The sequence below is a fragment of the Mus musculus genome, chromosome 1 (assembly GCF_000001635.26).
Source record: "Mus musculus strain C57BL/6J chromosome 1, GRCm38.p6 C57BL/6J".
Lineage (NCBI taxonomy): Eukaryota > Metazoa > Chordata > Mammalia > Rodentia > Muridae > Mus > Mus musculus.
The window spans coordinates 73,944,110-73,958,407 of record NC_000067.6 but is presented as its reverse complement, the minus strand read 5'-3'; the positions used below and the strand labels follow the sequence as shown (position 1 = coordinate 73,958,407).

Sequence of the window (14,298 nt, the reverse complement as noted above, 5' to 3'; positions counted from 1 at the left end):
CTGGAAGAGTAAGGGCCCCTTGGTGCATGCAACCAAGTCCAGCATCCAGGGCTGAGTCCCTCTCCCAGGAGCTGCTAGAACGAGCAAGGAGAGGAAGCCAGATGACATGACTCGAGCAAGCCCTTGGTTCCACTGTGAACTTGTCAACTGCCTGGAGAAATGCACAGGATATAGCCTGTGACAGACAGCAGAGGCCAGCCAACCTGCTCTGGAGCCTGGGGGCTTACTGCTCAGGACTGAAGGCAACCTGGGCATCTGGTATTACTAATCTTTCTAGTTTGTTGTCACCTGACAAGGACCCACGACCCTTCCCAGCTAGACCCGTCTCTGCCAAATCTCTTTGAGTCATGAACTCCTGCCTATTTCAGGCGGAGTGATTTGAAATGCTTGCGTTGGCTGCTGAGGCTTAGATGAGCCGAGTCTGGTGACTCCTCAGCTAAGGAGCCTTAGTTTCCCTCCCCCCAAGTCCCCACAGGTCCCTCTCATCTCCCTACCATCAGTTATCCCACCCCTACCCTCTAGTGTCTGCCATTCTCTTTTGCCCTTCCTGCTTTGATGGATTGAAACCAGCCTTGTGTTCCGGCTTCTTGTGGTCCTGCTAAATAGGTTTTAATGTGACTGTGGTGGGAAGAGGGAGCCAGAGAGTGTGTGTCCTGGCATGGAGGCTGACAGCACTGACCTAGGTGTCCCTAAGAGGAGGAGGGAGGGTAAGAGTGCTCCACAGGTAGAGCACTGGAGCAGGGCCACCAGTGAAGCCCTGCTGGGTAGCAAGCATGTCCTTGCTTTTGCCCTTGTTACAAGGTAGAGGGCCACTCAGGGAAGGAAGGTTCTGTGGTCGCTAGGAGGGTGTGGCCTCTTTGGCCAGCACTAGGCATCAGGAGCAAATAGCACCCTCCTGGAGAACAAGAAATGTTTGCATTTATTTATATTTAGCAAACAGTATTTAATTACATAATTTACACCTCTTCGATTTTCTTCGTAAGACTCGGTGGCTTGACAGTTGATATTCCGGATGTTGCAGCTAACAATAGCCCACGTGCGATAAGTTACACGGCAGAACAAGCTTAATATTGACATTTTCACAATCAATGAAGAGCGAGCGAGGCCTGGCTAGGAGGGGAGAGGAGGGGCCAGGAGGGGCCTAGAAGTCGTGCTGAGGGTGAAAATCAACCTGCTTGCCCCTGCCTGCCTCGGGGAACACTCTCCTTGTTCAAACTCCCGGGTAGATGCTGGTACGGTCCAGATGTTCTCAGAATGGACCATCACCAGTGGCTCTCAGGGCGGAGAGAAGATGTTTCAGGGTAGGGCAGGTGGGGCTGTGTAGTGACTATAGAGGAACCCTGACCTGAGGGATGTGATGGCATCTGCTCTGTAGCCTCAATGGAGGGTCTGCAGCTGTGTAGGTTCACAAGAGGGAAGGCAACTCTTCCTGCCCACTGGCCCAAGGGACCTACCCTCCAGAGATCACCTCAGAGGTCCCTGTGAATGGTAGCTCTTTTAGTACTTGTCCCCTCTGGGTGCAACCAGTAAACAGGGAGTCAGAAAGATAGGGCCAGAGAGTGAAGAGTCCTGTCCTATACTTTACTCCTCTGGAGACATGAGCAAGGAAGACAGAGGACTCCTTTAGGAATCTGTCCCAGGGTAGGCTGGTGGCATTCTCAGGCCATAGCCCTGGGAACCTGGGCTGTTGGGCAGAACTGCCCTGTGTTGCTTAGGACCAGTTGCTTGTGTAGGTCTGAAAGCCTCCATGGAGACTGGGGACAGAGTTGTAGGTCTATGGACCTGCGAGGCCTGTGTAGGAAGGTTGAGCTGGGTTGTCTAGCCAGCATCTCTAAGAACTCTTGAGTGGCATGTGGTGGCCTGTGGCTTGTGGGCCCTTGTGCACAGGAGCACTGATTGTGACATGCCTGTTTTGTGGTTGCCTGATCATTTGCTTTTGGCCATAAGCTTCTGTATGAGGGTTTGTTTTCAGTGGCTCTTATTTCTGGCCTGAGGGATAATTCTTGGGTATAGCAAGATCATTTGTATTTCTTGAAGTGTTTGTGGCTTTAAATTTAAATATTTATTTTGGATTATTCCTGACTTTTGTGTGTTCGTTCCCCACCCCTCTCTCTCCCCCTCCCTCTCTCTTTCCCTCTCCCCTTCCCTCTCTTCCTTCCTCCCTCCCTTCCTCTCTCCCTCCCCCCTCTAGGTTTAAGTAAGTAATGTAAGAAAATAGTTGTGGAATCCAGATTTTATGCTTGTTAAAGTAAATTAGTTCTCACCGAGAGCCTGGCTTTAACAGGTACTGCATATTTTTAATGCATCCTTTTGCCTTATCTCTGCCTCTGTTTCTCCTTCTTTCCTGGAGGCACAATCCTACTTGAGTCACAGGACTTGCAATACTGCACGTGTCGAGTGCCTAGTAACATATCTCACACATGGAGATGGGTTCTGCACTCTAGCAGAGCCTGGCGTTTGGAACCCACTCCCCCACTGTGCTTCTCTGCCTTCCGTGAGCACCTGGTATGGGCACATCTCGCTCTGTCTGTCTGACTGACTGACTGACTTCCAAGGCATGTGTATGTCTCGTGACTCTTGTCTGGCTTTGTGTATGACAGGAGGATCCTGGCTGGAGTTAGTGCAGCTTCTGGGTGCTGCCTTTTCCTCTGCCACCTAGGGTCTGGGCTGGAGAGTCAGAAGGAGGCATGTGGGGCTTGGGGGGAGTGGGGTGGGAGGGCTGGAGCTGGGCTGCTGACTCCTTAGGATGTGAAGTCATTGAACTGCCTGGGCAGGGGCGGGGCAGCTTCTGAGTCAGCCCTCTGGCCCCAAGCCACAAAACAAGTCGGTCACTTTTTCCTTTCAGAGAAAGTGTTACCCTTGGGGGGTCCCCAGAGCTGTCTGCAGACAAAAGGGCACCCCTAAGTCCTCATACCGAAGGTCTACTGCTCTGGCCTAGCCCTAGCACCCCTCCCTTGCCCTACTCTGTAGGGACAGAACTTTTTCTGTTTGGCAAGGGTACAGAAGTCCAGCCTTCCCATTCAGAGAGCTGCAAGGATCTGAAGGCTCATTTGGGGTGGGGGTGGGGGTGGGTGGGGGGATGGCCCTTAATCCCACTCTGATTCTCCTTCCTTTCCTTAGAGGCCTGGATGTCCTGCATTAAGCCTGCTGGTAATTGGCTTGGGGGTCCTCGAGGATGGAACAGTGCTCTGGGGGAAATATGGAGAAACTTCTGGAAATGTGACAGTGGGTGGGAAGAATGGCATTGTCTGAACTGTTCTGGCAAATTCTTTGTGTTAAGCTAAATTGTGGAAGGCGAGGGCCAGTTTGTCTTAGTCTAACTGTGACTCTGCAGCCCAACGCTGAGCATGGGTGGGTCCTGCTCCGTCCCCTACTGGCACTGGCACTCTCCAGCTCCTCTTGCATGTACCTCCATGTCCTCCATGGCTTTCTGCCATCCTCCGGGACTCTCCTTGGCTCCCCTGCTTGAAGGTTGTCTTCAGGGGAGGTCTGAGTCTCCATACTTAATTAAACCTTCCATGTGCTGCTATCTGAGGAAATGCCTCACCTCCTGGCCTTGCTGGCTCCAGGCCAGGCCAGGACTCCTGGAATGGGAGTAGAGGAAGCTTCCTGAAGTGGGTACTGTACGGGTTGAGCAGGCTCAGGATGTCCCCTTTCAGTAATGAATGGTGCTCATGGTAACAGAAGTCCTGCCTCCCACGAGCTGACGTCTTACCATGACACCAGAGCAGTGCATTAACTCACTCAGCTGCAAGTGCATTGAGGTCAGTGAATAGGACCTGGGCTGGCTTACACGGTTCAACATGATTCCACTACTGTCTCCATCTTATTCTGTGTGTGTGTGTGTGTGTGTGTGTGTGTGTGTGTGTGTGTGTACATGTGTGTGCATGTGCACATGGAAGCCAATGGACAACACCGAGTGTCTCTTCCTCATTCTCTCTCTACCTTATTATTTGAAACAAAGCCTTTCACTAGACTGGTAGTAGCTTGCCTATTCAATTTGGCTGACCCGGGGATTTATCTACCTCTGGCTTTTTTTTTCTTTTACGTGAGCGCTGAGGATTGAACTCAGCTCCCCATTCTTGTGCAGCGAATGCTTTACGCATTGAGCCATCTCCCTAGCCTCTCACCCTCATATTAAAAGAAAGTTGCTAGGGTCCATGGAGTAATTCATGCCTCTCTGGTTTGGAAGCTGGTGGTGTGCCACAGCTGGGCACTGACCTGGTCCAGTCTGGTCAGTCTTATGCCCTACCTTGCTTGAGGCTGAATGCACGTGAAGAGTTCCCCCAGAAACCTGGCTGGGGTGCTGGTGTACTCCCCTTTGCCATCCACAGGGTAGTGAGAAGAGGTTTGGGGTTCAGGGGATGGGGGTCTTTTAGCTCCTTTTGGGGGATTATGATTGATGAGTGCACCTGGCTGACCTGTGCTGCCTGCTGTCTCGCTTGCTGTCCCTGCAGAAGTGGTGGGACACACCCAAGGGCCGCTGGATGGGAGCCTGTACGCCAAGGTGAAGAAGAAGGATTCCCTGAATGGCAGTTCGGGGCCTGTCACTACTGCACGGCCTGCCCTGTCAGCCACTCCCAACCACGTGGAACACACCCTGTCTGTGAGCAGCGACTCTGGCAACTCCACAGCCTCCACTAAGACAGACAAGACCGATGAGCCAGTCTCTGGGGCTACCACTGCCCCTGCTGCCCTGAGTCCTCAGGAGAAGAAAGAGCTGGACCGCCTACTAAGTGGCTTTGGTGTGGATAGAGAAAAGCAAGGCGCCATGTACCGGGCTCAGCAACTCAGATCCCATCCAGGCGGGGGCCCGACTGTGCCCTCCCCTGGCCGCCACATTGTCCCAGCCCAGGTTCACGTCAATGGTGGGGCCCTGGCATCTGAGCGGGAGACAGACATTCTAGATGATGAGCTGCCCATCCAGGACGGGCAGAGTGGGGGCAGCATGGGAACGCTGTCCTCCCTGGATGGGGTCACCAACACCAGTGAAAGTGGCTACCCAGAGACCCTGTCCCCACTGACCAATGGCCTGGACAAACCCTATTCCACAGAACCTGTGCTCAACGGCGGAGGCTACCCCTATGAGGCTGCCAACCGGGTGATTCCTGTCCACAGCAGTCACTCGGCCCCCATTCGACCCTCCTACTCTGCTCAGGAGGGTTTAGCTGGCTACCAGCGTGAGGGACCCCACCCAGCCTGGTCACAGCAAGTGACCAGTGCCCACTGTGGCTGTGACCCCAGTGGTCTATTCAGATCCCAGTCCTTTCCAGATGTGGAGCCCCAGCTGCCCCAAGCTCCAACCCGTGGGGGTAGTAGCCGAGAGGCTGTGCAGAGGGGTCTGAATTCATGGCAACAGCAGCAGCCCCACCCACCTCCCCGCCAGCAGGAGAGATCCCCACTGCAGAGTCTTGCCCGCAGCAAGCCTAGCCCCCAGCTGTCAGCAGAGACCCCCGTAGCTGCTCTCCCAGAGTTCCCAAGGGCAGCGTCCCAGCAGGAGATCGAGCAGTCCATCGAAACCCTCAATATGTTGATGCTGGACCTGGAGCCAGCCTCCGCAGCTGCCCCTCTTCATAAGTCCCAGAGTGTCCCTGGGGCCTGGCCAGGGGCTTCTCCACTCTCTTCCCAGCCCCTCTTGGGGTCTTCCCGCCAGTCCCACCCACTTACCCAGTCCCGATCTGGCTATATCCCCAGTGGGCATTCTCTGGGAACCCCGGAGCTGGTCTCTTCTGGCAGGCCTTATTCACCTTACGATTATCAGCTGCATCCAGCTGGATCCAACCAGAGTTTCCATCCAAAAAGTCCAGCCTCTTCCACCTTCCTTCCAAGCCCTCATAGCTCTGCGGGGCCTCAGGAGCCCCCAGCCTCTCTCCCTGGTCTCATCGCTCAGCCCCAGCTCCCACCAAAGGAAACTACATCAGATCCCTCCCGAACTCCAGAGGAAGAGCCGCTGAACCTGGAAGGGCTGGTAGCCCATCGGGTAGCAGGTAACAGCTTTGGAGACCTGGGAAACCTCTCCCTATTCCCCCTCCCCTCCCTGTTTGGTCTCTGTTGTCTACTAGGGGAGAGGGAAAGGGGAACACAGAAGAGGCTAGGGGCCTTTGACAACACAGTTTCAGCCTGAGGAGTTCTTAGGAGTGTGCACTCAGCCATCTTTCCTGTAAAGGTCATTTATTAGGTACCAAGCCAGGCATTGGGTCTCAAAGATCAGTGTCTCTCCATGTCTCGGGGACTTTGCAGTTTGGTCAGGTAATAGGTACACAGATTTTCACAGAGGTTTTCACAGAGGGCAAATTATGTGGTAACAATAGAGCCAAGGTCCCAGTACAAAGCTTACTACCTAAGTCAATCAGGGAAGACTTTCTGGAGGCAGTGACTTGGGGGATAGACATTTTAAGCAGAAAGGAGACTCTGCCACCGCTAAAATGTTCACTGCCCCCAAAGTTCAGAGCCTTGGGACAGTGGTAGAGAAGTGGGTAGGGGGGGGGCGATATTAGGTGTTATTTCCTTCTAAGCTCTTCCCAGGAGGCCTGTGAGGGTCCCTGAAACAGCGGGCTCTGTCTGATATTCACCATGATGGGGACTTCAGGAGTCTTGTCCTTGGCAAGACTAATGTCTTCCTTGCTCAGTTGTTCTGTAAGTTCTTGCTAAGTCCTATTCTGTATGGGTGACTCCAGAGAGAGATCTGCAGAGGAACCTGCTGAGGAGAAAGAACCAGGAAAGAGCCAGTGGTCAGGGACCATGTCGGGAGGGACGGATGTGAGAAACCCACAGCTCCAGTTTGTGATGCCTCTGCTCGCAGCCAAAGTGGGTAGGAAATCCTGCACCCAACAAAATGGTTGCCTTGGTTGTGAGGAGAAACCCAGGCAAGGGTGGCCCACAGACTGCACTGGTGTGCAGTCTTGTGGCAGTCTGTCTGCTGACAGGGTGGGGTGTCTTGATGAAGAAGAGGAAGCCAGGAATCTGCCTCTGTCCTCAGCTCCTTTTCCTAAATTTAGGGGCAGCTGAGTCACCATGCCAGCTGCAAGGCAGGAGGAGACGCCCTCCCTGGAAAGGGGAGATGTTGGTTTGAGGATGCAGTTCAGCAAACCAGTTGCTGTTGGGTTGGGCCCAAGGCTGGGCATGGGGGTGGAGACACCCTCCTCCTGAACTTCAGCATGAAGAACCCGCTCCCCCAACACCTCCCGGGTTCCACTCTTTGGCAGCTTTCAGTGAGCCATAGGGGCCTAGCCTCTGTGGAGAACTGTTTTTCCAGACTGGTAGCTTTGCTTTACTAGAGCAAAGTCTGAGACCTGTATGTAGCTCTGTGGTTCTGGGGCAAAATCCTCAGCATGGTGGTCCAGACGGGGCATCTGACCTGCTCACTCTGTCAGCTGGAACTCTCTCCTACCAGCTTTACTTTAGAGAGAGGAGGGCCACCCCAGGTCCCCAGTGTGTCATTCTCCCAGTGTTTATATAGCAGTAGCAGGCTCTGAAGGACAGTGGCACCCCAGTGTAATGATGAGTAGATCTAAGGGACTTCTGGACAGAAGGGGCAGGATGGATGTGCAACCTCTTCTGGAACCCTGCCCTATATCTTGCTAATGGCCTTGGAGGAGGGCCATCTTGGAGTGAGCCTTTATTCATACTCATTCTCCTCCCAGCGTCTGAAAGTTTCACTGCCCACGTGTATATTTCATAGCCACTCAGGTGTTGGTTGCCATGAAGTCACCGGGAGGAAGAATAATATTGTTGGGACCATGTCTCTGTTCCCTTACCTTGTTACCAATCTGCATCAACTACGAGTGACTCAGCCAGGAAATAAGCTGGGCTGCACAAAGGGGACAGTTTTACGTAGTCACCGAAGCTATACAATTCCCCTTTTGGTCCATGCTCCGTAGGAACAGATTTCTTGTGCTAGAAGGGTCTACTTTCACAGTGTCCTGAGCATCCTTTTAGCGGCTCTTTATCGCTTATGTAGGTAAAGGCCCAGGAAGAACCAATGTGTAGAACATTCTGGGAGCCAGGGTGAATAGACTTCCAGCACACTGCCACTCTCTGCTTCTTTTACATTCTGCTACAAGGAGCTAAAGTATAAGAATCGGTTGAGTTACCTGGGAAGCTCAGATTGGGAGAGCCTTCCTAAGGCCATGGCCTTGACCTGGTTTCTCCTGTAGTTTACTCTTCCATCTTCATTCTGCTCCTTGGCTGGTCTCCATGCCCCAGTACTGTGTCCTGATTCATTGTGTGTGGACCCAGCCACCCCTCCTGTCTCTCCATGTTAAACTCTCAGAATGTAGTAGCAGTTTAACTAGAAAGCTAAAGGGCAATCAAAATAAGCAAGCACAAGGCTCTGGGTTGGGTCCTCAGCTCTTGGGGAAAAAGAGAATTATGGAAACAAGTCCGTGAGAGAGAAATGGAGAGAAGATTACTGTCTAGAGATGTTGGGAGATGTTGGTGGCCAGTGGAGTATGGTATACAGTTCAGCCATGATGAGTGTAGTTATGAAAGAGAGAGAGTTTTCTGGGTGGAGTGGGTTCACGGTAGGGCAGAAGACATGTTGGCAGAATGGTGAATGGCTACAGAACAGGAAGGGCAGCTGCTTGCCTGTCTCGGGATGTGTTGAGCACGACCTAAGAAATCATGAAGGATTTTAGTCTGGAGATGTGTCTGGTATGCCCTAGCAGGAAGGCAGAAAAGTGGGAGTGACTTCAATATGGAAGATGAGAGGTGCTTATCAAATAGCCCTGGTGGTGGAGTCCTGGGTTAGAGTACTGACTTCAGGCATGGATGAGACGAGATGATGCCATGCATACGACGAAATTCAGTGAGTGGCTTCCAGATGGACCAGTGCGGAGGTGTGTATTCAGGCAGCAGCTCTCACCCTGCTGGTTGTGAGATTGAATGAGCCTTTAACAAGGGTGCATATCAGATACCCTGCATATCAGAAGATAGTTACATTACAGTTTCTAACAGTAGCAAAATTATAGTTAGGTAGTAGCAATGAAAATAATCTTATGGTTGGGGGGGGGGTCACCACAACATGAGGAACTGTATTAAAGGATTGCAGCATTAGAACAGTTGAGAACCACTGGTCTATGGCTTTGTGAACAGAAGAGTTCAGACCCCCGCTAACACAGGGCGAGGGGGAAGAAACTGATGTGATAGGAAGTGATTGCAGGATTCAGTTTGAGATGAGGGAGACTCCAGGTACAGCTGCATGGCTTAAAAGACTGTAGATTCCAGAATCTTCCCAAGGGTGGAGGTTAATGCTGTGAACTTGGAGGAGGTCTGTGTGATTGGGCATGGAGAGAGAGAACTCAGAAAAGGGGTCAAAAGGGAAGCGAAGGCGTGGCAGGATCTAAGTATTAGTGCTCAGGGTGGTGACAGGAGCCTGGTGCAGTGTGTCTTTCAAAGTCAAGATGGGAAAGGAGAGAGGGTGGGGGTGGGGAGAGAAACCCATCCGGGCTGGCCAATTAGGTAGACTGGGGATTTTCAAAGGCATATTTTCAGTTGAGTGCTGGTGACAGAAGCCAGACCCATGAGCGATGGGGAAGGGGTGGGAGAGGAGTGAAGACAGCTTGGCAGCTACTCATTGGAGTGGTTTTATGATAAAGGGGGCAAGGGAGTTGTTGAGGTGTGGAGCAAGACATCAGAAGTTGTCTGTAACGGTCGATGTCATGAGCATGTTTTTAGGTAGAGATGGAGGGGAGCTGAAGGTGGATGTAGGCAGAGGAAGAGATAAGACAGAAGGAGTTGCACAGAAGAGGTGTCTGGTGGCCCAGTGGGCATCTGGGCTCATCTCAAAGCCTGGATACTTCTTCACAAAACCAAAGGGGGTGCAAAAAAATGGAGTGGGAACCTGGCATCCAGTGTTAGGGCTTGGGTTGAGAAACAGCTTTTATAGTTCATTCTGCATCCAGGGCTTTAATCTGGGTTGATTGGCAGTCTAGGATCTTGGAAACTATTGACAACAAATAAAACCTTTCCCCTCATGGCAGAAAGGACCACTAAAGTATTATAGCATTTTAGATGGAAGGTTAGATGCCTTAGAGATAAAGCAGAGAGGTGCCTGAGGGAAGAGGAAGATGGTCGGGAGCTTGGGATGGTCAGGAAGACTTCACTGGGCAGTGAGGGGCTGTGTTTTCTGGAGCGGCATGGGTAAAGCCCCCGCAGCATGAGTGTGCTTCCAATGGCTACAGCAGAGTGGCCCCCACGAGCTCTTAGAGGTAATGGAAATGAAGCGAATTTAAGTTTGGTCTGGCGGGTGATTCTAAGAACTTAGAGTTTTCATGTGTGGGCGTGCGTGTGTTCTGAGAAGCCTTAGAAAGGATCCAAATAGTGACATCACCTGGCTTCTTCTAAAAGGATCTGTGTGGCCAAGATGGGAGGAGGGAGGCCCTTCCAGAGGTGGCTGCTATTGATCAGCACGGAAGGAAGCACGGAGGAGATGGGAGGAAAATGGTAGACTGTTTGAGAGGTTCAGCTGGGAAGATTTACAAACCAGCTAGATGTGGAACATAAGAGGAAAAGAAAAGAACAAAGGCAGGTCTTCATCCTGAACAGCTAAACAATAGAGGTGTTCCTGGGTGACGCAGGAACATGGGAGGAGCTGGCTAAGAGGGAAATCAGTGTGAGGTGCCCATGAGGCATCTGAGAAGGTCAGATTCTAATAGCCGGTGACTCACGGAAGAGCTTAGCAAGGCTGGGAGGAAGCAACCAGACGTGGGCCAGACAGAATGTACATGGGAAGTACCAGCCACTGGCACAGACCGTGGGACACAACAGCAGCTTGTTAGTCAGGGAGGAGAGGACAGTGCGATGCAGTGGGGCCTTCTATAGCATCCTGTAGGCTTATCCCAAGGCCTCCACTAGTGGTACCCAGTGGCTTTGGGCAGGAGCTAAAAGAATGAGGGCACCAGGGGGAGAGGATTGCTCAGGCTAGTGTGATTGAGGTACAAAGGGCTGAGGGATGCAAGGGATGTGACCTTGGTTCCCAGATTGGGAGGCTGTCCTGGGCTTAGAAGGGTGGGTGCCCTTGAGAGAAGGTGGGGCTTTTGGATGCTGTAGGGTGACTGACATGGGGAATAATGGGACTCCAGGCCCCAGACTGTCTGCCACCTCCTCTCTCTACTGGGGTTAGAAGGGAAAGCTACCTGCTCTTCGGTGGAGCAGAGGTCCTGTACCACCCTGTCTTCTTGTCTCCCTCCTTTCCCACCTCCCTCCAATGTGTGGCCCAATCCCGAAGTCGGAACAATGACTAACCCTGATTTTTTTCTTTGTTTTTTTTTTTTTTTGTTTGTTGTTGTTGTTCTGTTTCCTGTTGTTTAATGCCTTGTTTCCTTGCCTTCTCAATGTGTCCCATGTCCACCTGTCCCCTGTGCCATTGGTGGGTGCTCTCTCTGCCTGGTGCCTCCCCTTCCTGCCGGCTCCCCTGGGGTGTGGGTGGACAGTGTACAATGCCAGACTACAGAGCCTGAGGCAGAGCCGCGGCTTCCAACCCTCTCCCCACTGGCGCCGATCTGCCTCCCTCTCTGGTGGGTTCCTCCGAGTCTCCTCCTCTGAAGCTCTGGGCCCTTGCTTTAGCTCCCAGCTTCTCTCCCATCCTCTTCCCCATGAGATTCCTTTCGAACCTCTCTCCTCTTTTCCTTCCTGCCCAGGCCCTCCCTCCCTCCCTTCTGCTTGGCTGAAGGTCTGATGCTTTTAGCTTGGCCTTGCCTGCTGAGCCCAGGCTTGGAAGCGGTTAAGGGACCTTTCAGGGTGCCCTGTGGAAGATGATGGCCTTTCCAGTGAGGTGTCCAGTGAGGGTCCCAGCTGCTTATCCTCAGCCACCCCAGATGGGATGGTTTGGCCTTCAGGGCCAAGACTCAGAAAGAGCCAGACAATGTTTCCCCTGGGACCACTACATGTAAGACAAGAAGAGGTGTCCCAGTATCTTTTTTGCTACCCACTACCTCTCTGATGCTAGGACCCACTTCCTGTACCTACCTGGCCTGTGCCCATCTGTGACTTTGGATGAGCCTCTCAACTATTTAGAGCCCACATCCCGAGTCTAGAAAGCCCTGCCTTGCGTATGTGGCACAGTGATTTGACACGCTATAGATATTCTGGTCCTACATCAAGTTCCCATTAAGTTGATTCTAGGACTGTGTCCACTAGTATCCCCAGCTTCTGGGACATACAGGCTACCTTTTCTGCTCGTTCCTACCTCTGAAGGCCAGTATCAGGGAGGAAGCCATGTACCCTAGTTTCCCCAGTGCCATGGCCTTAAGCAGTTCTTGGCAAAAGGGGATCTCCACTCCTGATAGCAATGTAATGCCTGCTGCCCCATGGACCCTTCAGCACCAGTTGACAGATATTGGGAAGATGGCTCTGGCATCCTGTTCCTCCCTCTCCTTTCTTCTCCCTCTGCCTTTTTCTTGGCCCAGCAATGAGGGATGTAGCATAAGCTGGGCCCAGGCTCTATTCGGGTTCTGGAGCAGTGAACCTGTCCTGAGGGGAGCTGGCATGGCTTGCCCTAGAGCTGCTAGTGTGCTCTTGTGTGGCTTTCTAGTGCCCTGGCCCAGCAGGTGGATTCCATCCTGGATCCTTACTTCTGGAGCCCTGGGCATGGAGCCGGATACCCAGTCCAACCACCGGAGCTGTGGAACCCAGTCTTTTTGGAGATTGGAAGGCTGGAAAGAAGAATTGGGTCTGTGGGGGGTGGGGGGGTAACAAGTATGTGGGTCTATGGGAGATGCCTTTGTTGATGACCGTGGTGACTCTGTGTGACTCTGGAGTGTATATCCGTGTGACTCAGAAAGAGTGGCAGTGCTTTGTCAAAGTGTTGGAGAGGGTGCGTGTATTTGTATGTGTATAGCTCTATATCTGTCTCTAAATAGAGATGTAATCATATGCATGTTATCTGGTTTAAGACATTTGGGCGGAGAACTGTCCTTCTAGTTGTAGGGCTGTCTCAGGGGCACTGAGGGCAGGGCTGACAATACACTGCTCCTAGATGTGTGGCAGCTCTCAGGTGTTGGGTGCAGATCCAGTGCCAGCCCCGCGTAAAATAGCCCTTAGAGGACGACACAGGACTGATTGTGGGGCATTTTGAGCTGAAAGGCCACCTCCTTACCATCAGAGTATCCCACTTCTCAGTGTTCAGCAGCCGGGTGGGAAGAACCTTCCAGAGTCCCTTGTTGGTTTTGCTTTCCTCCTTAGCTTCCTATGTTCCTAACTAAGGTCTGCTGTAGGGAAAGCTAGGGACCAACCAGGTCACTTGTTCTGTGGCCCTTCTTGTGGGGCTAAGATATACACTCTCTGTCTCTGTGTCTGTCTGTCTGTCTGTCTGTCTCTGTTTATCTGTCTCTTTGTCTTTCTGTCTCTGTCTCTCTCTGTCTCTCTGTCTGTGTGTGTGTGTGTGTGTGTGTGTGTGTGTGTGTGTGTGCTCCTGTCTGTATCCATGTGGTAAACAAAGGCTTAGAGAGAAAGAATAGCCAGGAGACAGAGAAAGCCCTCAGTGAAGGCCTGCTTATGGAGCAGGGCCCTTTTGATATTCAGTCAGTTTTGGGGGTGTGAGGTGGCTGTTTTCTCTATGCCTCTATGCCTTTCTCTCTATCTCTCTGCTTCTTCCTTGCCTCTCTCTGTGTTTCTCTATTTTTGTCTCTCTCTGTGTCTCTCTCCGGCTCTCTCTTTCTCTGACCCTGGTTGTCAGCTGGTATCCAGAGTCACCAATTGGCTGAGGAACAATGAGGTTCTCTTGTCTCCCCTCTACTGTGTCAGGCTTCCTCTCATAGAAAGAGACTAAAGAGAGGGACCATAGCTCTGCAAGCACTCTGGGTTAACGATGGGCTTGCCAAGGGGGACAACAGTGAGCCACTGTGTTCCAAGACTGTGCGTGCCCTGCCTGGCTGCTGGTGACATGGACCACTCTCTGGGAATGATCAGCCTTATGGCAGTGGAATGTGTGTGTGTGTGTGTGTGTGTGTGTGTGTGTGTGGTATCTTTCCTTTTCTTCAAGGGGAAACTTTGTCCTGCACTCCCCTCACTTTTTGGAGATCACTTGGTCCATCCCTCTGCCTCAGGTCAGAGCATGCTCCCATGTGCCATCCTGGCAATGACAGGGAAGGGATCTGGAAAAATTCAATTATACTTGCTACCTGACTACCCTTTCTGGTAACTCATCACACCACAGGCTGCGTCTTACTCTAGTGTTGCCTTCTATGGACCTGAGCTTTGAGGCAGTGCCAGGAAAGGAAGGGTGAGAAGGTTCTGTCCCCCCACTCCAACAGAAACAGATCTCCTTTCAAAAGTCAGCACAGGACCCCTGAACAGGGA

The 14,298-nt window shown here is 52.2% G+C and overlaps 1 protein-coding gene across 36 annotated transcripts in view; it reads left to right on the top strand.

Annotated features, from left to right (window-relative positions):
- Positions 1–14,298, top strand: part of Tns1 (tensin 1) — a 214,317-nt gene that overhangs the window by 166,141 nt on the left and 33,878 nt on the right. For 18 of the 36 annotated variants that reach the window (XM_006495871.4, XM_017319856.1, XM_017319848.1 and 15 more), the window contains 3 exons: positions 2,192–2,197; positions 4,458–5,987; positions 11,433–11,516. In XM_006495871.4, the coding sequence (XP_006495934.1) occupies positions 2,192–2,197; positions 4,458–5,987; positions 11,433–11,516 (1,620 nt within the window). The remainder of the gene's footprint in view (positions 1–2,191; positions 2,198–4,457; positions 5,988–11,432; positions 11,517–14,298) is intronic. The other 18 variants (NM_001289895.2, NM_027884.4, XM_017319864.1 and 15 more) reach the window with 3 other exon arrangements.